Here is a 27,861-nt window from a genome sequence, read left to right as displayed (position 1 = left end):
TTTGCTGATTTTTTGTTTAGAGGATTTGGCCAATGGTGATAGTGGGGTATTAAAGTCCCCTACTATGATTGTATTGCTGTCAATCTCTCCCTTGATCTCCTCCAGAAGCTTTTTTTATGTATTTGGGTGCTCCTATATTGGGTGTGTATATGTTTACCAGAGTTAGAGTGCTCACTTTAGTATTATGAAGTGGCCTTCCTTATCTCTTTTTATGTCCTTCACTTTGAGATCTAATTTGTCAGATATAAGTATTGCTACCCCAGCTTTTTTTTCATTTCCATTCTCCTGAAAAACCTTTTTTCATCCCTTCACCATCAGTCTGTGTGCATCTTTTTTTCTGAGGTGGGTTTCCTGTAGACAGCAGATATATGGGTCATGTTTTCTTATCCACTCAGTTACCCTATGTCTTTTGATTGGGGCATTTAATCCATTCACATTTAAAGTTATTATTGATAGATACTTGTTTGTCACCATTTTTATTCTTTACCCCTGTGTTCCTTCTTCGTTTCCTTTTTTTTTTTTTTACAGCAGACCCTTTAGTGCCGGGGCCCAACCCCAGCAGGTCCAAAATAAAAAAGGGGGAATTTGCCAGGAGCCGGTCCATCCTTGCTGTTTCAAGGGACCTGGCATATATGGCATACTGTTCTTAATATGTTTGCTCACCTTCTTGGCACTATGTGTTTTAACCAAGGTCTCTGAGAAAGGTTGTTTCCCCAGGTAGGGATTTTCCCCTGAAGTTAGGGAGGGAATAAAACCTCTTAACTAAGTGCCAGGTGGGTAATTAATCACTTTAACTACGAACAATCATGCTTAAGCTACATAATCTTTACTCCCTGGAATGGAGATAAGAAACACCCTAACCTTTGAAATAGAGATTCATAGGATTGGAATCAACTGGTATAAATACAGATGTAAGAAGACAGAACCAAGAGAGACAGAACCTACACACAGAACTTAGAAGACAGAACCTACACAGAACCTACAGACAGAAGAACTTCGCTGGAGAGAACATGGCAAAAGATCCTGGACTGAACCTGACTACAGAAATTGGCAAGAGAACCTGACTAGAACCTGGTGACTGAACCTGGCTGGAGAGCCTGGACAGAACCTGGCTGAAGAACCTAGCGAGGGAACATGGCTACAGAACCTGGCTGGAGAACCTGGAGAACCTAGCAAGAGAACATGGACACAGAACCTGGCTGGAGATCCTAGGCAGAACCTCTCTGGAGATCCTGACCAGAACTTGGCTGGAGATCCTGGCTGGAGATCCTGGCTAGGCTGCTGATCAACTGAACACTGTCTCCGTGTCCTTCCTTCTTCACCGACTCCGTCCACACCTTTGGGGACCCCTGGACCCGCTGGGTTTGGACCCCGGCACCTTTAGCATTTCTTGCATTGCTGGTTTGGTGGTAATAAACTCCCGTAACCCTTTTTTGTCTGTGAAGCTCCTGATTTCACCCTCAATTTTGATTGATAGTCTTACTGGGTACAGTATTCTTGAATTCAAACCCTTCCTTTGCATGACTTTGTATATTTCATTCCATTCTCTTCTTGCCTGATGTGTTTCTGTTGAGAAATCAGTTGCTATTCTGATGGGGGATCCTTTGTAGGTAACTTTCTGACTCTCTCAGGCCACTTTTAAGATTCTCACTTTGTTATTGGTGTTTGTCAATTTAATTATAATGTGCCTTGGCATCCGTCTTTTGGAGTTCATTTTGTTTGGGACTCTGTGAGCTTCTTGGATTTGTGTGAGTTTTTTCTTCGCTATCAGGGAAGTTTTCTGTCATTATTTCTTCAAACAGGTTTTCTATTCCTTGCTCAGTTTCCTCTCCTTATGGCACCCCTATTATGCGGATGTTGTTTCGTTTCGTTTTGTCCCAGAGTTCTCTTAGGCCAGCTGTGGGCAAACTACGGCCCACGGGCCACATCCGGCCCGTTTGAAATGAATAAAACTAAAAAAAAAAAAAAGACCGTGCCCTTTTATGTAATGATGTTTACTTTGAATTTATATTAGTTCACACAAACACTCCATCCATGCTTTTGTTCCGGCCCTCTGGTCCAGTTTAAGAACCCATTGTGGCCCTCGAGTCAAAAAGTTTGCCCACCCCTGTCTTAGGCTCTCCTGCTTTTAATTTTTTTTTCTAGAAGCTGCTCTGTTTAGGTATTTTTTTCGTAGCTTGTCTTCTAGCTCACTGATGCTGTCCTCTGCTTCTTCTAGTCTACTGTTGATGCTTTCTATTGAGTTCTTTGTAGCAGTGATGTCATTTTTAATTTCTTCTTGGTTGTTCTTTATTTCTTCTTGGTTCTTACACATATTGTTGAATTTGTCTTCCATTCTTTTCATCCACCTTATGACCATTTCTCTGAATTCTTTCTCTGACAGGTTGCTTGCCTCCATTTCATTTACTTCCTTTACTGGTGATGCCTGTTTTTCTTTCATATGCGGGCTGTTTCTTTGATCTCTCTTCTCCAGGTGTTTGGTTATGTAGTTCTCTCTCTGCTGCGTTGATTTAAAGGCACAAAATACAACACAAGAAGGCACAACGCACATGGCAATGAACACAAATGTATTCATGATACTAATAACCCCAAATAAAGGTGACCACCAGAGAAAAGAGAATTAGAGGGTAAGGAAGAAAGAAAAAAATAGAAAAAGGAAAAAAGAGAGTGCAATAATGAAATTGGGAAAAGGAAAAAAAAAGTAAGAGAGAAAAGAAAGAGAATGAAATAGAAGAGGGGAAGAAACTATTTATATGGGGAGAAAACTTCAATAGAACAGCCACTAATCCCAACAAATTCCAGCAACAGATACCTAGAGATGATTGCAAACTACAAACAACAACTAATATCAGAGGCTATAAATAACCGGAAAAAAGAAAAAGCAAATCAATCTCACAAACAAATATTTAAAAAAACCCAATATAATCAACAATCAAGCAAACAACAAAATGACAGAGAGAGAAAAAAAAAATTTGGATAGTGAAGAAAGAGAAGAGAGAGGTGTAGATGTATTTAGAGCAGGGGATTGGAAATTAGATATATAAGTAGGGTGAAATTTTAACGGGGTAAAAAGAAGGAATAGGGAAAATCTGAAGCAGGAATAGGGTAAGAGAAACAGGACAACAAAAGGGGAAAAGTGAGGAAGAGAGTTTTGGCATAAAGGTAAAGTTGAGATTGAGTAAAATGATGCTAATGGAAAAATGAAAATAGAATGTAGAACACTAATCCCAAAATAAAATAAAGAGAAAATAAAATGACACTTTAAAAAAAAAAAAAGGTAAAATGGTAGTAGTAATAATACTGGTTAAAAATAAAAATGTACTAATTGAAAAGGTAAAATCAGGTGATAAAAAAAAATTTAGTTTCTTAAGTGAAAGGTGAAAAAACTAAAAATGTGCAGTAGTGAAGGTTCTTTACTTCTTCTACTCTTCTGTTTGGCATGCCTTAGTCCTGTCAGGTATTCAGGAGAGTGTTGAAGTTCCCTCGATACACTGTTCCTCCGTATTGTAAACCACAGTCCTGATTTTATTTTTTTATTTATTTATTTATTTTTTAAATATATATTTTATTGATTTTTCACAGAGAGGAAGGGAGAGGGACAGAGAGTCAGAAACATCGATGAGAGAGAAACATTGATCAGCTGCCTCCTGCACATTCCCCACTGGGGATGTGCCCGCAACCAAGGTACATGCCCTTGACCGGAATCGAACCTGGGACCCTTGAGTTTGCAGGCCGATGCTCTATCCACTGAGCCAAACCGGTCAGGGCCACAGTCCTGATTTTAAAGCAGGCAGTATTTCTTTGTTTCCCAGTCTGCCTTTATTTGTGTTTACAGAAGAGTCAGTTCGAAGTTCAGCCCCTGGTTGGCAGTGTTTCTGGATTGACCTCCGAGGCTACAAGTCCTCTCTAGCCAGTATTTAGTTTTCATTTTCCCTATCGCACTTAATACTGGTTTGGGAGAGTCAACTGCCCCAGAGCTGGTTCCTTGGTCGTCACTCCCCGGTCTGATTCCCAGGTTCCACAAAAACAACTTTCCCCTGCAGTCTCTGTGAGTTACCCCAACTGGGTGATCTTATGTATTGGGTTTAAAAATCAAAAGCAAAGATTTAAGAAGAAGAAAAACAAAAGCCAGAGTGCGCAATTCACCCAAAGTCTCTTCCGCACGTCCTCTCTCCTCTGGCACTAAGCAGCCAGCACACTGGCAAAATCCGAGGCTGCCTTTTTGCACCCAGTCCAGCTATGGGCTGATTTTTAGAGTTCCCTTCTGCCAGCAGCCCTGTGGACCCCTTCCACACTCGCGGATCATGCTGGACCCAACGGCCGCGGACTTTGTGGGGTGCAGACTTCCCCTGTGCACGCGTTCCTCTCTCCAACCTGAATTACAAACCACACCTTTATCTAGGCAAAATCTGACCTTTCCGTGAAGAGGAGCAGGGTTTGTCTGAGTCCAAGTATTTGCGCTGCTTGAGATCCGGTGTTCCTAGGTTCGTAGCTAGACCCTGGGTGCCATGGTTGCAGGGTCTCTACATGTATACACTTTTGATACACTACACTCAAGATGGCATGGTTTCCGCCACTGAGCCGGCACTCCAGGAGAGATTTCAGCAGCAGTGGAGGCTGCCCGGTTAGGGGAACCTGATCCAGCAGTCTCCAACAGTCCCCTGGAGTATAGCTATCGCTCACCCACAAATTTACACTCTCGGTACATCCACACACTCTCCTTTCCCTCTCTCACTCTCACATTGTTGCAGTCTGCCTTCCCTTCGGCAGCCATCTTCTCTGGATCTCTAAATATATTTGAATTTTTATTATCAACCTGAAAATCTGTTTGCATTGAAAAAAAAAATGGGCAAGTAGATTGAGACCAAAGAGAACAGCAAAATTTGTTTACTAGTATTACCCTGCTTCCCCAAAGTACAGATTTTCACAGTCCTTTTAGAGCAAATTTTAATGGCAAGATTCAGCATTTGGAGTAACTAACAATCGGTGGCTGTTCAGAAAACATGATTAACAGTAACTCAGTAGACATTGGTTGTAGTTGGTGAATCCATAATTCATAGTTTTTATATAGTCTTAGAGAGTTTAAGTTCTTCATATTTTTAATTAACATGAGAAGTTTTTAGGTCTCAAACTAGTCTCTTAGCTGTAGGACCTACATGGTTGATGTGCTTTTCTTTTCTTCTTCTTTAAGAATCTTTATTGTTGAAAGTATTACATTAGTTCTCCCCCCCACCCCGCCGCCCCCCATTAACCTCTTCCAGCCCACTTCCATCCCCCCCCCCTCCGCCGCCCCCCATTAACCTCTTCCAGCCCACTTCCATCCTCCCCACCCCACCCCCAGGCTCTCACTACCCCATTGTCTGTGTCCATGGGTCATACATACTAGTATATCCATACAAGTTCATTGGTTGATCTCTTCCAACCCACCCTCCCCTCCCTTCCCTCTGAGATTCAACAGTCTGTTCATGCTTCTGTGACTCTGGGTCTATTTTTGATCATCAGTTTATTTGGTTCATTAGATTCCACATATGAGTGAGAGCATGTGACACTGATCTTTCTCTGACTGCCTTATTTTGCTCAGCGTAATACTCTCCAGGTCCATCCCTATTATTGCAAATGGTAAGAGTCCTTTTTTGTTGCTGTGTAGTATTCCATTGTGTAAATGTACCATAGTTTTTTTGTATCCACTCATCTGCTGATGGGCACTTAGGCTGTTTCCAAGTCTTGGCTATCTTAAATTGTGCTGCTATGAACATAGAGGTGTGTATATTCTTTCTGTTGAGTGTTTCAGGTTTCTTAAGGTATAGTCCTAGAAGTGGGATGATTGGGTCAAATGGGAGTTCCATTTTTAATTTTTGAGGAAACTCCATACTGTTTTCCACAGTGGCTGCACCAGTCTGCATTCCCACCAGCAGTGCACAAGGGTTCCCTTTTCTTCACATCCTTACCAACACTCGTGGTTGGTTGATTTGTTGATGGTCGCCATTCTGAAAGGTGTGAGGTGATAACTCATTGTCGTTTTGTTTTGCATCTCTTGGATGATTAGTAACTTTGAGCATTTTTTCATATGCCTCTTGGCTTTCTGTATGTCCATTTTGGAGAAGTGTCTATTAAGGCCCTTTGCCCATTTTTTAATTGGATTGTTTGTCTTCCTTTTGTTAAATTGTATGAGTTCCCTATTCGTTTTGGAAATTAACCCCTTATCTGATGTGTTGTTGGCAACTACGCTCTCCCATGTAGTGGGCTCTCTTGTTATTTGGATGATGCTTTCTTTTGCAGTTCAGAAGCTTGATGTGCTTTTCTTTTGAACAGGATCTGCTAAGAACTACCCCCTTTCTCAACTTTTATTTCCCTTTCTCAGTTTTTAATTTTGAAAAATGTTAATTATATACAAAAGGAGAAAAAATACGGTGAACCCTCATGTCCTTATTATGCAGCTTCAACCACTAGTCTCTTAGCTAATCTTATTTATATATAACTCCCCCATTGTTTTGAAGGAAATCCCAGACATCATATAATTTCATATAAAAAAAGTTATGTGATTAATCCACCCAAAAAATCATAGGAATTCCTTAATACACACTTAATATTAGCAAGCATACAGTCAGTGCTCAAATTTCTGTCTCAATTTTTGTTTTCTTTACAGTTTGTTTGAATCAGTACTCATATATTGCTATTGGTTAATATCTCTTAATCTATAGATCTTTTAAATTTTTTATTATAATTTTAAATTTATTTTTTATTGTTTACTAGAGGCCCGGTGCACGAATTTGTGCATGGGTGGGGTCCCTCAGGGTGGCCTGTGGAGATTGGGCTCCAGCCTCGCAACCCCAGCTTGCGCCTCCAACCTCGCAGCCCTGCAGCCCCGCTTGGCACCCCGCCTTGGCCTGGTGCCACCCCCTCACCTGCTCCACCATCCCACCTGCGGGGCAACCGATGGGGACTGGGCCCCCCGCCCGGCTCCCTCAGTGCCTTGGAGCCAGGCGGCAGCCCTGCCCCCCATTGCCACTGCTGGTCACCATCCGCAGGGCGATCAATCAGGGCTGGGCTTCCCGCCTGGCTCCCTCAGTGCCTGGGAGCCGGGTGGCGGCCCTGCCTCCCACTGCTGCTTGTCTCCGTCTGCGGGAGGATTGATCGGGGCTGGACCTCCCACCCGGCTCCTTCAGCGCCTGGGAGCCGGGCGGCGACCCCAGCCCCTGCCGCCAGTGCTGGTTGTCATCTGCTGGGCCATTGGCAGGGTGATCAGGCCCCTGCTTGCACCTGCCTTGACCTAGCGCCATCCACTCACCTGCTCTACCATCCTGCCATGGTCCTGCACTCATTGGGACCTGCTAATGGCGCCCGCGTCGCTGATGCCCACCATGTTCTGCGCCAACCCCTGGTGGTCAGTGCACATCATAGCAAGCGGTCGAACTCCTGATTGAACAACTGCCTGAGGGGACAATTTCCATATTAGGTTTTCATTATATAGGATGATTTTATTTACTTTTAGCTTGAGAGGAAGGGGGAGAGAGAGAAAAACATGAACATGAAAGAAACATTGTTCAGTTGCCTCCTGCATGTGCCCCGACCAGGGATTAAACCTGAAATCTGGGTGTATGCCCTGACCGGGAATCGAATTCACTACCTTTCCGTGCACGGGAGGACACTCCAACCAACTTAGCCACATCAGCCAGGGCAGATCTGAATTATTTTTATGACAACATACTAAATAAATGAATCAAAATATCCAGGTGGGGGATTTGGGTTAGTTTCTGTGGCTTGTTTTTGGTTTTGTTTTTATAGTTTTCTGGCTACCCTTTGTAGTCTTTATAGAATTAGTCACTATTGCTATAGTTATTTTTTACAATTGTACAATTTTGTTCTCATTTCAGCAAACTAAAAGTGAATGTGTCCCATTTGTTACAGATAAAAAGTATAAGGTAAAAATATGTTTTAGGCCCTGACCGGTTTGGCTCAGTGGATAGAGCATCGGCCTGCGGACTGAAGGATCCCAGGTTCGATTCCAGTCAAGGGCATGTACCTTGGTTGCGGGCACATCCCCAGTGGAGGGTGTGCAGAAGGCAGCTGATCGATGTTTCTAACTCTCTATTTCTCTCCCTTCCTCTCTGTAAAAAAATCAATAAAATATATTTTTAAAAAAATATGTTTTAGTATACAAAAAGGATCTGAAGTCAATAGTATTTATTTATGGGAGAGTTTGATTTTTTTTCCTGGTAAGGCTAGAATGTAGGAGCTTTTTACATTAGGTATATTGCATTGTACCTTCCCTACCTCAGATTTTTTTGTGGGTGAAGTCTAGTATCTAGTGTCACAGATCTCTATTTCTGCAACACAAGAACTTTGAATCAAATACAGGGTGTCCCAAAAAGATGTATACACACTTTAACAGCTAATAACTCACTTAATTTTCACTCTTTTTCAGGTTTAACTGATTTGAAATAATGGGTGGAGCCAGACTAAGTTTTGAACAAAGAAAATTTATCCTAAAGTGCCACTAGACTTTTTTTATGGGGACACAAAAGATAAAGTTTACAGCACAAAACCAGCAACAGTCCACAAATTGAAGGCACACAAATAAATGATGCTTGATATTTGTGATTCCATTGCTTCACATTATCAGTGGTGCCTGGACCAGAACGGTCATCAGTTTAAAAACAGGCACGGACAACAAAAATTACTCATTTTTGTAGACTCTTTGAAATTTTGAAAATGAACTGTATGTTAATAAACACTGACTTTATACTAGTAATCATTCAAAATGTGTATATCCTGTATCTAGGGATTATGAGTCACTCTGAATCCAGACTTTAGGACTCCAAATAAATGTGGAAATAGTATTGAACTTTTGGATCTAGGCCAAGCCTGGTGCTAGAAGGGATGAGTGGGAGTGTCTTAGAATTATATTATCAGCGACAAACAGATAATTTATAAACAATTTGTTGAAACAGGGAGATAGGTTCTGAAATGTTCCTCTAGGCATACTGTTACTTACAATGTATTATATACTATGTTTGGCTCAAGACTTAAATTATTTAATTGTATCATGTTTAACTCTGAAAAGGGGGAAATATTACCTGGTATTTTGGTGTAGTGTTTCTGTGAGGTAAATTAAACTAAATGGTGTTTTCTGTTTGGTTTGATTTTTGTTGTTGTTTTTAAACACATGCGTCCTAAATTTACTATCTTGTTTAGGCCCACTTATTAAAAATGTTTTCCTCCAACTTCACTGTGTAATTTGATTTATCTCTCTTCCTTAAATTGTTCTGTGCTCTCCTTATTGGTGTGTTTCCCCCTTTTTCATAAGATTGAGGTTTACTTTATAATATTGTGGTGATCTGACTTGATATGTAAAAGCTTGAACTGAAAGATTTAGAAGATGAGTGATTAGTATGATCAAAGGGTGGGAAGTGGATTTGGAAGGGCAAACAAAATAGCTAGCCCAATAGTTTTAATTTCTAAGACATCAATTTTTGGCTCTCTGAAAGTTGCATATATGTACATTTCTATATTAATAAAAGGGTAATATGCTAATTAGACCGGACACCTCCCGGACATCCTTCTGGACATCCTTCCAGACAAAGCCACGGTGGCGGTGGACAAGGCAGAGGTGGTTAAGGGCGACCAGGCTGGCAGGGGAGGGCAGTTAGGGGCAACCAGGCAGGCAGGCAGAGTGGTTAGGGGTGATCAGGCAGGCAGGCAGGTGAGCAGTTAGGAACCAGTGGTCCTGGATTGCAAGAGGGCTGTCGGACATCCCCTGAGGGGTCCTGGAGTGGAGAGGGTGCAGGCCTGGCTAAGGGACTCCCCCATGCACAAATTTCGTGCACCGGGCCTCTAAAATACATCATATATATATATATATATATACACACACACACATATGTATACACACACATATATATGTATGTGTGTGTGTGTGTGTATATATATATATTTATTTTTTTTATTTTTTATCCAGTTTTTGTGTTTACTTTTGTGAGGATTTAATTTTTTTCCTTCTTCAAAGTAGGGATTTCATGCCCCCCTTTTAGGAGAATGCTCTGTCTTAACACATTGTGTACCGCATAGAAATCTCTAAGACATACGCCAGGGACCGCACGTTTTTGGGCAAACTGCACATTATTTAAATCATCATAATGCACTTTAGGTGTTGTTTTTCAATAATTATAACATTTTTATTTACAAAAACAATTAAACAATTAAAGTTCCTAGTACTTTTTTAACGTATGGTACTGTGTGAAACATTTTCCTCTATGAAGAGGGACCAAACAAAATTTACGCATCTAGATTCGCTCCTTTTTCCATGGGCGTGAAAAACGAGAACACTCGTGAGCAGTCCTTAACAGAGGGCGCACGAAACACGAGAAAACTCCTGAACAGTACGAAATGTGTCACTTGTATACTCATCTGAATATGTTTAAGAGAGAGGCACAACAAGCTAATAGGCAGCTCTTTGCACGTGGATGGGGCTTCTGTTTTCTGATTCAGTAGGTCTTGGGTGAGGCCCACAAATTTGCTTGTCTAACTAGTCCCAGGTAATGCTAATCCAGGAACCTTACCCACTTTGTTGGGGAATGCTCTTGAGATTCACATCTATGGAAAAATGGACAGGAAAAGAGCAGAGAGAAAGTTAAGCTGCAGTGCTGGAGAGTTCTGAAGCTGGAATGACCATTCAGAGTTGCCCCAAGTTGGAACAAAGAGCTGGGCCTTTGAAACCCCATTGATCAGCCACTGGATGTGGGCTGTCTCTGGAAGAAGGTGTGAAGTTTTTTTCAGCATAGGCAATCCCCATAGGGGCTGACAGCTGATGGCATTCTGCTGAAAGCACTTCCAGCGGCTGGCGGACACACCCCTTCTTTCCTGAAAAGGGGAAATGGGGCAGTATATTACAGAGGCCATACATGCTCTTTCCTAGCTAACCCCTTACCCCATCCTAGGACAGCCATTGTTTCTAATTTTTCTTTCATCATAGATTAATTTTGCCTGTTCTAGAACTTCATATAAATGGAATTGTACATAATGGATTTTTCTTGCTAGTGTCTTTGGCTCAGTATAATGTACACTAGATTCATTAATGTTCTGTGTATCAGAGATTTTTTTTAATTGCTCAGTATTCCATTCTATGAATATATCATTTTTATTCATTTTTATATTGACTTGTGTTGGATTGTTTCCAGTTTGGGATTAAAGATTAAAGATTCTGTTCATAAACAAATCTGTTTTGGGGGTCACACAGTGTTATCATTTCTTTTGCATAAAAACATAGGAATAGAATTGCTGTGTTATAGGATAGGTTTATATTTATTTTTTTAATATTTTTGAGAGAGAAACATTGATTTGTTGATCTATTTATTTATACATTCATTGGTTGGTTCTTGTATGTTCCCTGACCTGGGATTGAACCCCCAACCTTGGCGAATTGGAACAAGACTCTAACCAAATGTACTACCCGGCCAGTCCCTAAGTCAGTGATGGCGAACCTTTTGAGCTCGGCGTGTCAGCATTTTGAAAAACCCTAACTTAATTCTGGTGCCGTGTCACATAGAGAAATTTTTTGATATTTGCAACCATAGTAAAACAAAGACTTATATATTTTTTCTTTTTTTTTTTTTATTAAATCTTTATTGTTCAGATTATTACATTTGTTCCTCTTTTTCCCCCCCCAATAACTCCCCTCCTCCCAGTTTCCACCCCACCCTCCGCCCTAACTCCCCACCCACTGTCATCATCCATAGGTACACGATTTTTGTCCAGTCTCTTCCTGCATCTCCCACACCCCTTCCCCCCCCCCCCCCCCGCAAGAATAGTCAGTCCATTCCCTTTCTATGTCCCTGATTCTATTATAATCACAAGTTCATTCTGTTCATCAGATTATTTATTGACTTGATTCTTAGATTCACTTGTTGATAGATGCGTCTTTGTTGTTCATAATTTGTATCTTTACCTTTTTCTTCTTCCTCTTCTTAAAGGATACCTTTCAGCATTTCATATAATCCTGGTTTGGTGGTGATGAACTCCTTTAGCTTTTCCTTATCTGTGAAGCTCTTTATCTGACCTTCAATTCTGAATGATAGCTTTGCTGGATAAAGTAATCTTGGTTGAAGGTTCTTGGTATTCATCACTTTGAATATTTCTTGCCACTCCCTTCTGGCTTGCAAAGTTTCTGTTGAGAAATCAGCTGACAGTCGTATGGGTATTCCCTTGTAGGTAACTGGGTTTCTTTCTCTTGCTGCTTTTAAGATTCTCTCTTTGTCTTTTGCTCTTGGCATTTTAATTAGGATGTGTCTTGGTGTGGTCCTCTTTGGATTCCTTTTGTTTGGGGTTCTCTGCACTTCCTGGACTTGTAAGTCTATTTCTTTCACCAGGTAGGGGAAGTTTTCTTTCATTATTTCTTGAAATAGGTTTTCAATATCTTGCTCTCTCTCATCTTCTGGCACCCCTATAATTCTGATGTTGGTACGCTTGAAGCTGTCCCAGAGGCTCCTTACACTATCTTCGTATTTTCGGATTCTTTTTTCATTTTGCTTTTCTGGTTGGGTGTTTTTTGCTTCTTCGTATTTCAAATCTTTGACTTGATTCTTGCGCTCCTCTGGTCTGCTGTTGGGAGACTGTATAATATTCTTTATTTCAGTCAGTGTATGCTTAATTTCTAGTTGGTTCTTTATCACAACATCAAGTGTCTCATTAGATTTCTTGAGGATCTCACTATACTTATCGGCGGTCTCACCAGTCTTTTCAAAGGCCTTACTAAGTTTATCGGCGGCTTCTAGACAGTTCTTGAGAGACCTTAAAAGAGTGGTTTTGAACTCTATATCTTCTATTTCTGTCATTTGTGGCCTGTTTCTTTGTCTCCGCATTTTTTATGCTTTCTTGGTGCACCCCCTTGTGGTCTTTGTGCGCAGTTTTGTTGTAGTTAAGCCTTGATTGTTGTAGGTAACACTGGGGGGGATTTGACCTCCAAGCCAACTGGCTGTGAGAATCAGCTGTGTCTGCAGTGGGAGAACTTCTGTCCTCTAGGGAGGTGCTAATCTAGCCTTTGCCTAAGGCTATCCCGCAAATGCCTCTGTGCAAGGCTTGGGCAGGGTGGGTCCCAGGGGATCAACAGGGCGGGCGGGCGGAGGGAGCAGTTATGGCTGCTCTCAGTCCCGTCCCCAGAGGCTCTACCTCTCAGAGTCCCAGCAACTGCTGCAAACCTCGGAGAGAAAGCTGCCCTCGAGTTCCGACCGATGCCAGACAGTCCCCCTTCTCCCGTTTGAGTCTGGGTCCCCAGAGACTCGCCCGGAACTGGAGCTCAGAGCCTGAGACTCCCTCCGGATTGAAACAGAGAAGCACGCCCTCAGCCTCCAGCCCGCTCTGCACGCACCTCCGCACCTTTGTATTTTCCGCACTGCGCCTCCTCTGAGTCTCGGTATGCTTTTCTCTTTCCTTCTAGTTGTAGAATTTCCCCTCAGCCAGCCTTCCTGTGGTTCTGGGTGATGTCCCTTCCGTCTTTTAGTTGTATTTTTGAAGTGGTTGTGCGAGGCAGCATTCTCCGGTGTTTACCTATGCTGCCATCTTGGTTTCTCCCGACTTACATTTTTGATACTTATTTTATATATTTAAATGCCATTTAACAAAGAAAAATCAACCAAAAAAATGAGTTCATAGGTGTCATAGGTTCGCCATCACTGCCCTAAGTACTAAACTTTTCCAAAGCAATTTCACCTTTTACATTTCCACCAGAAATGTATACATCAAACATTTCTTTGATTACTAATAATGCTGAACATCTTTTCATGTTTTTATTGGAAATGTGTACATCCTCTTTTTGTGAATTATCTATTCTGGAACATTTGTGCATACTTTCTTTATGAATTAAATATTCCAGTTGTTTTCTCATTAATTAATGAGTTACCTGTCTTTATTATTGAGTTGTGTCAACCTATGGTCATTGGCATCAATTTAACACCAACAGGAGTCCCCAGTTTGGGGTGTGGTGAAGAAGGAAACTATTCAGTGTGATATAGCACATCTGTGAGAACAACATTGAGCTATAGAACAACTCACTCATGTCAAAACTCAATATGAAGCAGCAGTCTGTGAAACAGCATGTCAGTGGAACGGCTTTGGGTCCAGGCCCCTCTCTGGCTTGACAGTTATGCTCTGCTCTGCCTGCTGTTCTCCACTCTGGTCTCTTGAGACATCTTTGGAGTTTCAACTTCTGTGTTTCAGCTCCAGCTGGGGAACTTCAGTCTTCAGTGGAAAGAGAAAGTGCTCTCTGTGCCAGAAGGGAGCTGACTTATATGGACAGAAGTCCCCATCCTTGATCCCTGATTGGTTCATCTCATGCAAAGAGGACTCCAAATCCTTGCAGTTTGATTGGTCCAAAAAGCACTGTCCTTATTGGTCAGAATGTAGCCTCACTGATTGGTTGGTGAAAATGTTCAAGGGTAATATAGCTATGCAGCTCTGATTGGCCAGAGAAAACCTCAGTACTGTTGGTTGAAATACTATTCCCAGAACTCCTTTATAAGGGCTGGCTCAGATGGCAGGAAGACAGTGTGGAAGGCTGGCAGCTTAGTGCATGCCTCTCCCTGAAGTGTGGTTTGTATGAGAGGCCTCTGTTTAGGAAAGGCTACTAGACTCTGCTTTTAAATTTGAGCCCAGTTTACCACCAGGCATCCTTATTGGTAGGCTATCTTCTTAGGATCCACAGTTGTATGAATTCATTTAATATTCTGGGTATAAGTCTTTTATCAGATATACTAGAGGCCCGGTGCACGAACTCATGCACGGGTGGGGTCCCTCGGCCTGGCAGGTGACCAGGGCTTCTTGCTCAGCCCCCATCTGGGCCAGTCGGGGCCGGCCGCCCGGGGAGTTGGGGGGTAGGGCCCACGGGAGGTTGGCCAGCCAGGGGGGAGGGGCCGCAGGAGGTTCTAATAGGGCGATCGGGGTTGGATGGCCGAGGGAGGGGCCGCAGAGGTTGACCAGCCACGGGAGGTTGGCTGTGGGAACACACTGACCACCAGAGGGCAGCTCCTGCATTGAGTGTCTGCCCCCTGGTGGTCAGTGCGTGTCATAGCGACTGGTTGACCAGTTGTTCCAGTTGTTCAGTCATAACAGTCTTAACGGTTGCTTGGGCTTTTATATATATATAGATGTTTTGCAAATATTTTCTTTTGGTTAGTGATTTATTTTCTAATGATGTCTTGATGAATAGAAGTTGATTTTCATTTTGATGATGGCTAATTTATTTTTTTTAAATCTATTGCTTCTGTACCCTAAGACACTATTGTATAGTCTCAGGTCATGATATTCTCTAATTACTTCATAGTTTAAGCTCTTGTGGTTAATTTTATGATCCAACTAAGAATTTTCTATAGAATGAGGTATATTCATCTGTTTATAGATATATCCAGATATTCCATCAGCCTTTGTTGAAAGGATTTTCCTTTATGCCTTGAAATGCTTTGGTACCTCTTTTGCAAATCAGTTGAGTAAATAGAAGTTAGCTGTCATTCATATAACCTTTTCACTGCATATAATGTCACTTTAGTCTGGCTGCCTTAAGATTTGTGTTTTCATTCCTTTAACTGTGATGCAACTTTGTGTGATTTTCTTTTTAATGATCCTTCTTGGAGTTTGCTGAGCTTTTTGGATATCTAAGTTTGCATGTTTCATGAAATTTGAGGAAATTTTGGTTATATATCAGATATTTTTCAGTCTCATCTCTCCTCTCCAGTTGTACATAAGTATGTATCACTTGTTGTACTACGAATCTCTGAAGGTCTGTTTATTATTTTGAAATCTTTCTCTTCCTTAGATTCAGTAAGATGTTTTGATTTTTTTTTTCCGTTTAGTGACCTTTTTTCTGCTTTATCTGATTTTCTGTTAAGATAACTGAATGTATTTTATTCATTTCAGATATACTCTTATTTTCTAGAATTTCCATTTAGTGTTGTTTTTTCCCCATAGCTTCCATTTCTCGGCTGAGATTTCTCCCATGCATACATTTAACATGATTATATTTTACTTTAAATACTTGAACATATTTATAATACATCCTTTGAAGTCCTTGTCTGCTAATTCTGACATCTAGATCATTTATGATTTGGTTTCTATGAGCTGTTTTTGTCTTTCTTTGACTCTAGGTCCCTTTTTTCTATTCATTCTGGTAGATTTTGCTTGTGTAATGCACATTATGGGAAATATATTGTAGACTTTGGATTTTGTTAATTTTCTCTGATGAATCTTATTTTTTGTTGTTGCTGTTGTTCTGGTAGACAGTTAACATGGTTAGATTCAACCTCCTAACATTATTAACCTCTCCTGTGATTAGGCAGTAACGGAAGGCTCAACTCAGATCTCTTACCTTTTTGCTGGAAACCTTGGAGTCTTCTCTAAATGAAGGTTATTCAAATATTTGGGCATAGGTTATACAGAAATTTTGAGGCACCTTCCTTTCTGGGATTTCATCTCTCACTTTACAGTGGCTCTGGCAGCCCAAGTCTTTGTCCTCTGGCTCCTCTGCTGGCAAGACGCAGATTTCTGCTTCAATCCTGAGTGATCACTGCTGTGTGGGCAGATCAGTGCCCTCAGACAACAGCCTTATAAATACAAATCTTACCCGGTTCCTTTCTTTTAAGGATTCCCTCTAGTTGCTTTCTGCTTTTGTTCACTCTCTTTCACCTTAGCGTTTGTTTTTATATTTTGTCCACAGTACATAATTGCCATGTATGGGAAAGTTACTCCAATATAACTTAATTATGTCATTTTCCAAAGTAGAACATTGCAGTATTGAAGCATTATTTTATTTTGATTCATTCAAAGCATCCAATATTCAAAGTGTAAAGTTTTGAGGTTATTGGTTGCATTAACTGAAATGGGATTTAAATGCTAATTTTTATTTACTCTATAGCTATATGCAAAGGCACTTTTTTAAAAACATTTATTTGGCTCTAAACATTTATGGAAGATAATTTGGTTGGTAACATCTTTTAAAATTATATAAACTACTGTATATCTAGACTTCATGCTTTCATTGCATTTTTACTTTAATTATTATATGAAAAAATCCAAATGACAGTTCAATTACTTTATACTGGCTTCATTTGTATTATGTATTAATAGTTCACTTATATATAGTAGCTCACTTAAATTTATGTATACTGGCTTTATTCGTGTTATTTATTTCTAAATATACCTTTTTCCTCCAATTGATTACCATATTAATCTTTGCTATTATTTTTATGGCCAGGGAATCCTTTCCTGGTATGTGTTGTATATGTATGTGTATATGTGTATACACATGAGATGGGGTGGGAGAGAGAATCTACTTTTTAACAAGTTTTTAGAATTATAGATAATATTATACCATTATGGCTTTTAAATACTAAACAAATTATTGTCCAGAATAGCAGACATACAGTAAAAATTATAATTCAGTGTAAACTGTGTCCTATATCTAAGTATAGTACATTTGCACTTTTACATATCATTGAAAACTTGTTTATTCAGAGCATCTGTTAAAGTGATATTGTGTAATAACAACAGGTTGTCTGTAGCAGTGAATTCAGAAAACATTCTGATCATGTTTTGGGATTCACTATAGCACAGTGAATGGTAAATAGATGTGTGTGTGTGTGTGTGTGTGTGTGTGTGTGTGTGTGTGTGTGAAAAATGCAGTTTTAGTATGTAATGCCTGATCTTAATAAGGAGTTTTTACTTATTTTTTTTTTCATAGTAGGGAAGACTACCGTATCATTCTTATTAATCTAACTTTCTTTTTCTTTCAGCAAAACTGTACAATCTAAAGTGGACTGCATTTTGGTAAGTAAAATAACTAATCTTAAGATTCTATTTTGTAATAAGGCTTTTAATTTAAAATATATTGTTCCTGAGTCAATATTTATTTTAAATCTAACCCAATTTTAGTGAATACAGCTTGACATTTAATTACAGCCTATGTGGCTATAAGCTATCTATTTCCCTATATTTCATCAATAATTAAGTCACAGTCTGAGGTAATTGTATACTTTTGAAACATACTAAAGATCATGTAAACATTTAATAAAGTGGATGTTTATTTTTCTGTTCTAATAATTCTAAAGAATTTGTTTAAAGATAAGATTTAACATGTTTGATAGGTTAGTTTTGTTGTGATAGCATATTTTGTCATATTTCGGTTGCTAGATTTGGGGAATTAATCCCACAATAATAGTTTAAATTTAGGTTGTAGTTACAGAGCTCTAACAATTTGTTTAAATGAAAGCTTTTTAAAAATGTTTCATGGGACCCTGGCCAGTGGCTTGGTTGGTTGGAGCATTATCCCACACACCAAAACGTGGTGGGTTCAATTCCTGGTCAGGGCACATACCTAAGTTGCAGATATGATCTTTAGTCGTGGCACATATGATAGACAACTGATAGATGTTCCTCTCTTACATTAATGATGTTTCTCTCTTAAAATCAGTAAAACATATCCTCAGGTGAGGATTAAATAAAATAAAATGCTTCATGGGTTAGTTTTTTGTTGCTATAATATACATTTCATGTTTGGATTGTTGGTCATTAGGAATTAAAGCCACCATAATAATAGTTTAAATTTATATTGTATTTTTAGTTCCTGATATCTTCTCATAAACATGTAAGGGAAGCAGCATGCAGCTACTAAGGCTACTGGAATAGAACTGACTTCTTTCATGAAATTTCTGCTGATGGAATACTCCCTAGGTTCTATAATATTCAATGACTACACTGTTAGATTCCCTCAAGTGTCATTATAGTTAGTCCTCTTGCTCTACTTGTGACAGAACTTTCTTATTCAGATTTGGGTCTTCTTATGAGCTAACTTTTTTTGTGGAGAAGGGAGGTTGTTTAGTATCTGGTGTTAAAATAGTACTTGATATCTTATGATATTACTAGAGGCCCGGTGCACAAAATCGTGCATGGAGTGGGGGGGGTCTCCTCAGCCCAACCTGCACCCTCTCCAATCCAGGACCCCTCGGGGGATGTCCGACTGCCGGTTTAGGCCCGATCCTCACAGTTTAGGCCCAATCTTAAGTATCGGGCCTAAACTGGCAGTCGGATATCCCTCTCAAAATCCAGGACCGACGGGTCCTAACTGCTCACCTGCCTGCCTGCCTGATCACCCATAACTGCCGCCCCCCCCTGCCGGCCTGCTCGTCCCCAACTGACCTCCCCACCAACCTGGTCGCCCCCAACTGCTCCCCCTCCGCCTGGTCGTCCCTAACTGCCCAGCCACACCCTGCCAGCCTGGTTGCCCCCAACCGCCCCCCTCTGCTGGCCAGGTTGCCCCTAACTGCCCCCCTACTGGCCTAGTTGCCCCCAACTCCCCTCTGCCGGTTTGGTCGCCCCCAACTGCCCCAACCTGCTGGCTTAATCACTACGCACTGCCCCCCCCCGCTGGCCTGTTCACCCCTAACTGCCCCTCCCTCCCCCCGCCGGCTTGGTTGCACCTCATGGACCCCCCCCCGCTGCCCCCCCGCCCACCGGCCTGGTCGCCTACGTGGCCTGTTTGGTCGTACGTTCGGATGTGATGGCCCATGGCTCTTTATATATATACTAGAGGCCCGGTGCACAAAAATTTGTGCACTCTGGGGGGAGGGGGGGGTACCTCAGCCAGGCCTGTGCCCTCTCGCAGCCTGGGACCCCTCGGGAGATAACGACCTGCTGGCTTAGGCCTGCTCCCGGGTGGCAGAGGGCAGGCCCAATCCCTAGGTGCAGCCCCTGGTCGGGCTCAGAGCAGGGCCGATTGGGGAGTTGGGGCGCCGCCCCCTGTCATGCACAGAGCAGGGCAGATTGGGAGGTTGCGATGCCACCCTCAGTCACGCTCAGGGTAGGGCCGATTGGGGGGTTGGGGCACTGTCCCCTGTCACACTCAAGGCAGGGTCGACGGGGAGGTTGTGGCGCCACCCCCTGTCATGCACAGAGCAGGGCCAATCGGGGTTGGGACGCTGCCCCCTGTCACGCACAGAGCAGGGCCGATCAGGGGGTTGGGGAGCTCACTCCTGTCACGCACAGAGCAGGGCCGATCAGGGGGTTGGGGAGCTCCCCCCTGTCACACACAGAGCAGGGTCAATCAGGGGGTTGGGGAGCTCCCTCCTGTCACGCACAGAGCAGGGCCCATCAGGGGGTTGGGGAGCTCCCCCCTGTCACGCACAGAGCAGGGCCGATAGGGGAGTTGGCGCACCGCCCCCTGTCACACACAGAGCAGGGCGGATCAGAGGGTTGGGGCGCCGCCGTCTATCACCCACAGAGCAGGGCCGATCAGGGGGTTGGGGCGCCGCACCCTGTCACACTCAGGGCAGGGCTGATGGGGAGGTTATGGCTCTACCCCGTCACACACAGAGCAGGGCCTGTGGGGGGGCGGTTGGGGCGCCACCCTCTATCACCCACAGAGCAGGGCTGATAAGGGGTTTGGGGCGCCGCCACTGTCACACTCAGGGCAGGGCCGATGGGGAGGTTATGGCTCTACCCCATCCCAAACAGAGCAGGGCCCGTTGGGGGGGAGGGTTGGGGCGCCGCACCCTGTCCCACACAGAGCCGCAGGGCGATCAGGGGGTTGGGGAGCCCCCCCCCTATCAGGCACAGAGCAGGGCTGATCAGGGGTTTGGGGTGCCTTCCCCTGTCACGAACAGAGCAGGGCAGATAGGGAGGTTGTGGCCCTGCCCCCTGTCACACACAGAGCCACAGGGCGATCAGGGGGTTCGGGTGCTGCCCCCTGTCACGGTGATCCTGGTGCCGGGAGGCCTTGCAGCTCCAGTGATCCTGGTGCTGGGAGGCATATTACCCTTTTACTATATAGGATAGAAGCATGGTGCACAGGTGGGGTCTGGCTGGTTTGCCCTGAAGGGTGTCCTGGATCAGGGTGGGGGTCCCCACTGGGGTGCCTGGCCAGTCTGGGTGAGGGGCTGAGGGCTGTTTTCAGGCTGGTGGGTGACTGAAGCTCCCAACCGCTCCTTTTTTTCCTTTTTTTTGTATTCTGGGCCAGCTTTAGCTCTGAGGCTTGGCTCCAGCTCTTCGGCCTCCGCTGCTGAAAGCAGGTATCTGGTTTGTTTGGGTTCTATAATCGAAACACTGTTTCAACTCCAGTTCTGAGATTCCGGCTGGCTGAAAGCAGGTTTCTGGGGTTTTGTTTAGCTTCTATATTTGTAACAATGTTTCAAACTGCAAGCTCAGAGGCCGGCAGCGGCAGGCGGGGAACGTTGGAGTCCTCCGTCACTGAAGCAAGCAAGGCTCATGTTAGTTTCAAGCTGCCTGGCTGCCGGCTGCCATCTTGGCTTGCAGTTAATTTGCATATCGCCCTGATTAGCCAATGGGAAGGGTAGCGGATGTACGGCTAATTACCATGTTTCTCTTTTATTAGTGTAGATAGATTAGGTTACTAGAGGCCCGGTGCACAAAATACGTGCACTCGGGGGCGGGGGTAGGTCTGTCAGCCTGGCCTGTGCCCTCGCAGTCCTGGAGCCTTCAGGGGATGTCCGAATGATGGTTTAGTCATCCCGGGGGGAGCAGGCCCAAGCCAGTAGTCAGACATCCTTAGCATTGCCACAGAGGCAGGAGAGGCTCCTGCCACTGCCACTGCGCTTGCCAGCTGTGAGCCCGGCATCTGGCTGAGCGGCGCTCCCCCCGTGGAAGTGCACTGACCACCAGCGGCAGCTCCTGCGTTGACTGTCTGCCCCCTGGTGGTTAGTGCACATCATAGCAACCGGTCATTCTGCCATTCAGTCTATTTTCATATTAGCCTTTTATTATTTAGGATTAGGTTCTAGGTAGGTGAATGATTAGTAATTTCAGAGGGAAAAATGTAGCTTGATCAGCTCTGTGCTTTTTTAGCCTAGTAGTTGAGAAAGTGGACTTTATGGGGATGTTTTCCCCTTTCACTTACTCATTTTTATATTTATTTATTTATTTATTTACTTACTTACTTATTTATTTAATTTTTGCCTCACAATAACCCTTGGAAGTAGGTAATCTTGTTACCTCCCTTTTACAAATGATGAAATTGGTGCTTTTGCATTTACTTTAAAAATTATTGTTGAATACCACATCTTGGCCAATGCTAGATATAAGTGATACAAAGTAAGATACTCCCTTGCTCTCATGAAATTCAGTCTGACCCTGGCCGGGCTGCTTAGTTGGTTGGAGTGTCGACCTGTGCACCAAAAGGTTGTGGTTCGATTTTCTATCAGGGCACATACCCAAGTTGCGGGTTCTGTTCCTGGTCAGGGTGCATATCGAAGGCAACCAATCAATGTTTCTGTTTCCACATCAGTGTTTCTCTCTCCCTCCCTCCCCTTTCCCCTTTCTGTCTCTCTAAAGTCAATAAAAGCATATCCTCCAATGATGATAAAAAAGAAAAGAAAGGAAATTCAGTCAAAATATATTCAAGAGTGCTATTAAGACTTTTGAAGGTGGTGACTGGGATATTGATTGAGATCAGAGTGAATTTATAGGTAAATTCAGGGACTGTTGATATTTTAATTAAAGTCTTCTAATCCATGAATGTTGTATAGCTCCATATTAGTTGGTTCTTCTATAATTTCAGCAGTGACTTGTAATTTTCTGTATATAGGTTTTGTATATATTTTACTTAAATTATTTTGCTTAAAATAAGTATTTCAAGATGTTGGATGCTGTCAGGAATGGCACTTAAAAATGTTTTGTTATCCAGTGTTTTATTGCTAATATTTACATTGACCTAGTAGTCTGTGAAGTTATTAAGTTCCCATATTAGATCTAGTAGCTTATATGGAAAGTCCTTTGGATTTTCTACCTACTTAATCATATTGCACATGAAAATCATTCCAACCTAAATGTCTTTTTATTTTTCTCACCTTGTTGTACTGCTAGGACCTCCAGGACAATGTTGAATAGAAATGGTGAGAGTGGATTTCCTTCCCTGTTGTTAATCTTAGGGGGAAACCATTCTTTCATTCACCTTACAGTATGACATTAGCATCATCTTTTTCGTGGATGCTCTTTTCAAGTTGAGCATGTTCCCTTCTATTCCTTTTTTGCTGAGAGGAGTTTATCATAAATACTTGTTGGATTTTATCAAATTATTTTTCTGCACTTATCAAAATAATCACATGGTACTACTCTTGTATGTTATTAATGTGGTAAACTACACTGATTTTTAAAAAATAAACCATCCTTACATTCCTGTGATAAACATACGTTGCATTATACATTTAAATATTGCTACATTGGATTTGCTATTTTTTTAAAGACTCGTCTGTGTTAATTAGGGCTTTTGATTTGCTGTTGTCTTATAATGTCTTTTTCTGTTTTTGGATATCTGGGTAATGCTGGAGTTATGTAATGAATTTGGAAGTGTTTTTCCATTTTCTATTTTCTGAAGGAATTATTTAAAATTAATTATATTTCTTCTTTACTGAGAGATTTCACTAGTGAAATCACCTGTGAGAAAGAATTTATAAGGCTATTAACTCTTCTATTCTTAATGCAGTTTTGATATTTGTGTCTTTCAAGGAATTTGTTGATTTTTGCAGTATTATTAAATTTGGTGGTGTAACATTGATAATATTACCTTATTGCCCTTTACTAGCTGTAGGATCTGTAGCAGTTATCTCTTATTCCTGGTAATGGCCATTTGTATCTCCTTTTTTTTTTTTTTTCTTCATCAGTTTAGCTCCAGGTTTAATAATTTTATTGATCTTCCCTTATAAATCAAGTTTTGGCTTCACTGATTTTTCTCTCTTGTTTTTTTCAGGTTTCCATTTTGTTTCTTTCCTAGTATGAATTGTTTCTTCTGCTGACTCCTATTTTAACTCCCAAGTTTTCTAATAAGAAAACTTCAAACTTTTTTCTTTTCTATTAAAGCATTTAAAGCTATAAATTTAATGCTCTGAGCACTGGTTTAGCTTCTTCCCATACATTTTATGCTGTGTTTTCATTATTTAATTAAATTTGTTTGCTATTTTCCATTTTGATTTATTCTTGTACCCATCGAATACTTAGATGTATGTTGGTCAATTTCTAAATGAGTATTTATTGAAACTTGTTTATGGTATATCTTAGCGTTTATTTCATATCTATTTGAAAAGAATGTGTATTTTACTGTTATTGAATGAAATGTTCTTTACATATCAGGTCCAGTTATTGTTTTTAAAGACGGTATCTATCCTGATTTTCTTTGTTCTTGTTATTTCTATTACTGAGAGGGATGCTAAAATCTCTCACTTGTTATTGTGAATTCTTTTTTCTCTCTGATCCTGTTAGGTTTTGCTTCAGGTATTGAAGTTGCTATTAGAAGCATAATTATTAAGGTTTGTTATGTTTGATTTATTAATTGATTCTTTTATTATGGTATTTTCATTTTTATCTCTGGTAATATTCTGTGCAGTGCTTATTTGCATGGTATATCTTTTTCCATCCTTTTACTTTTAAGCAATCTGGGTCTTTACAATTAAAGTGTTCTGTTGTTACATCATATAATTGTGTCTTTCTTATTTAGTCTGACAAGCTTTGTGCTGTGATTACCTGTATGGTTGATAATATGTATATAATTTTGATGTTGATTTCCTTGCTGTGCAAAAGGTCTTTAATTTCCCTTTATTTACAAAAAGTATTTTCCACTAAAACTATTTCAAACTTCTTTAACTACAGCTTCTAAAACCACCTCTTCTTCCATTGTCAGCAGATAATCTTACCTTCCATTTCTCTGAGAAAAGTAGGTATTCCACAAAATCAACACTGTTTCTTATTCCCAATTCGATAGTTGCTTATTTCTGTACCTGTTGTCTTCCTTCCCTTTTTGCCCAACAGAAGAAATATTTTTCTGCCTGTCTTACAGTTAATCTCTTTCTGTGTAGGCGCTAGATTTTGTCTCTTTGAGAATGCACTTCATTTATTCTCTTTCTCTTGTTTTTTTTTATTCTCTCATTTTCTACTTTCCTTTTCTTCTTAATAGTTAAATGTTTAATATTTTCCCCATCTATAATAAAAACATTTCCTGCAGCCCTTCTAGCTACCACCCTGTCTTGTTTCTTTCTTTTTTAAAAAGAAAGTCAAAGTTAGGTAAAAATGTTGATTAAATTCAGATTCATGCTTCACTTTCCATTCAGTCTTCAACACCAGTAACAAGTCTTCTAGTAACTACCCCTTTGAAACTGTGTCTATCAAAGATACCATAGCCTCTTATTGCTAAACGTAATAGATGACCTCAGTCCCTAACTGACAATCATCTTTCAGTTAGCTCTCTTGATCATCCCCTTACTCCCCTGGTTCAAGTACATTCTAATTGTTTTAACTCCTTAGCTGCCACATTGTCCTGGTTTTCCGATTACATCTTAGGCTGTTCATTTCCACTTTTCCTTTAAGGCCCCCGCTCCTCTATTTAAGTCCTCTGCATTCTATATTTGCCCTTGGTGATCTTACCTACTTGGATAGTTTCAGTTAATCTCAATATACTGATGATTCCTAATTATACATCCCCAACTAGACCCATGTATCCATATCCATCTATTTTTTAAAAATAGATTTTAGAGAAAGAGGAAGAGAGAAGGAGGGGAGGGGAGGAGAGGGAGGGAAAGAAAAAAAGAAAAACATGAATCAGTTGCCTCCTACACATACCCTGACAGGATTGAATGTGCGTATGTGCCCTGACTGGGAATCAAACCCCATAACCTTTTGGTGTACAACAGCCGTGGGCAAACTACGGCCCGCGGGCCCGATCCGGCCCGTTTGAAATGAATAAAACTAAAAAAAAAAAGACCGTACCCTTTTATGTAATGATGTTTACTTTGAATTTATATTAGTTCACACAAACACTCCATCCATGCTTTTGTTCCGGCCCTCCGGTCCAGTTTAAGAACCCATTGTGGCCCTCGAGTCAAAAAGTTTGCCCACCCCTGGATGACACGTCAACCAACTGATCCATGCTGGCCAGGACTATCAATCTATTTGTTATTTGGCTAATTTTACCAGGATGCCTCATAAGTACTTGAAACTCAACTTTTTAAAAGCCAGTCTCCTTGTATCATACTCCAAATTCTGAACCTATCTTTGTTAGTTTCCTATTGCTGCTATATCAAAACACCATAAACTTCATGGCTTAAAACAATTCAAATTTATTATCTTTTAGTTCTGTAGGTCAGCAGTCTGACACAGGTCTCACTAGGATAAAATGAAGGTATCAGCAGGGCTATGTTCTTTTTGTAGGCTCCAGGAGAAAATCTGTTTCCTTGCCTTTTGTAGCTTTTAGTAGCTGCAGCTTCAAAGCCAGCTGTTGGCTTTTGGAGTCTATATTGCATCACTCTGAAATCTCCCCTCAAACTCCCTCTTATCTGGACATTGATGATTATGGTGGGCTACTGGATAATTCAGGATAATCTTCCATCTCAAGGTCCTTAATTTATATCTACAAAGTCTCTTTGTCATGTAAAATAACAGATTCACAGCTTCTGGGGATTAGAGGATTAGGATGTGAACTTCTTGGGAGAGCCCTTATTCTTTACCATACTATATTATGGTACTCACTCATCTAACCTAAAAACCTAGTGCTTGTTTTTCACTTCATCCTCTTCCTCACCCTACCTCACATTTAGTCATTCACCAAGTCCTATCAATTCTGCCTCCTTAATTGCTCCATCTCTGTCCATCCCTACTACCACTGCACTAATTCAGTTCACCACACTTGTTGGAATTATTACTACAGCTGTTTTTCTGCTTCTAGTTACTCCACTTTCACTTCATTCTTCACAGTAAAATCACAGTTATTTGTATAAAATGTGAATCTGTTTATCTTATACCCTTGCTTATGACCTTTTACTGGCTCCCCATTGTTCTATCTTAAGGCACTGAAGACCCTTCATCCTGAGGCCTTACTTGTATAACATCATCTTTCTCCACTCCCTCCATGGGCTATCAGCAAGCTGTTATAGAGAACCGTTGTAGAGTTAGAGAAGAGACTGTATATGCTTAGTCTAGAACAGCATTGTCAATTAGAACATTCTGTGGTGGTAGAAATGTTCTCTATGTGCACTATTCAATATTGTAGCCACTAATCAGATGTAGCAATTGAGCTCTTTAAATGTGGCTAGCATGAGGAACTGAACTTTAATTTTAATTCATTTGAAGTTAAATACCCACATGTGGGTTGTGGCGACCATTTTGGATAGTGCTGATCTAGAACAGTGGTTCTCAACTGGAGGCAGTTTTGCCTCTCAGGGGACATTTGTCACTATCTAGAGACATTTTTGGTTTTCACTATTAGCATCAAGTTGGTAGAGGATAAGGGTGCTGTTTAAACATCCTATAAAACACAGGACATCACCCCATAACAGACTTAACCCAAAATTCTCAGTAGTGTTGAAGTTGAAAACTCTGGTCTAGTGGTCTAGACTCGCCCACCCCCACTCCTTTTTTTTTTTGGCTATACCTAGTTATATTTTAATATTTTAAGATTCATCTTAGCCCTAACCAGTTTGGCTCAGTAGATAGAGCTTTGGCCTGCAGACCAAAGGGTTCCAGATTCAATTTCCTGGTCAAGGACATGTACCTAGGTTCCAGGCTCCTCCCCGGCCCAGGCCCTGGTTAGGGGTGTGCACGAGGCAACCGATTGATGTGTTTCTCTGTGTCTCTCCCTCTCTCTTCCACTCTCTCTTAACCCCTAGAGTGCCAGAAAACGGATCGCCCTCCTCCTGTCTTTCGCCAAAAGTGCTGGGAGCGCTATCGCGCTCCTCCTGCAGTGTCACTGTTAGATGCTAGTAGTTCACTCTTTATTGACAGATGGTACCTAAGTGCAGATTACTTATGATGCTGAATGTTTGTAGTTCTAAAATTGACCACTGGCATTTATCTGCCTAATTTTTTACAGGTACTACGATTTTATGA

At 41.4% G+C, this 27,861-nt stretch overlaps 1 protein-coding gene across 6 annotated transcripts in view; it reads left to right on the top strand.

The window, feature by feature from the left end:
- Nucleotides 1-27,861, top strand: part of RFX7 (regulatory factor X7) — a 133,140-nt gene that overhangs the window by 44,989 nt on the left and 60,290 nt on the right. For 3 of the 6 annotated variants that reach the window (XM_036302290.1, XM_036302308.1, XM_036302300.1), the window contains exon 3: nt 17,775-17,808. The exons of 2 other annotated variants lie outside the window; for them this stretch is intronic. In XM_036302290.1, coding sequence (XP_036158183.1) covers nt 17,775-17,808 — 34 coding nt within the window. Of the gene's footprint in view, nt 1-17,774; nt 17,809-24,064; nt 24,294-27,861 lie in introns of those variants that run through there. One more of the 6 variants, XM_036302327.1, reaches the window with a different exon arrangement.

The sequence above is a fragment of the Myotis myotis genome, unplaced genomic scaffold (genome assembly GCF_014108235.1).
Source record: "Myotis myotis isolate mMyoMyo1 unplaced genomic scaffold, mMyoMyo1.p scaffold_m19_p_1, whole genome shotgun sequence".
In the NCBI taxonomy this organism is placed as follows: domain Eukaryota; kingdom Metazoa; phylum Chordata; class Mammalia; order Chiroptera; family Vespertilionidae; genus Myotis; species Myotis myotis.
This window is presented reverse-complemented; position numbering and strand designations above follow the sequence as displayed.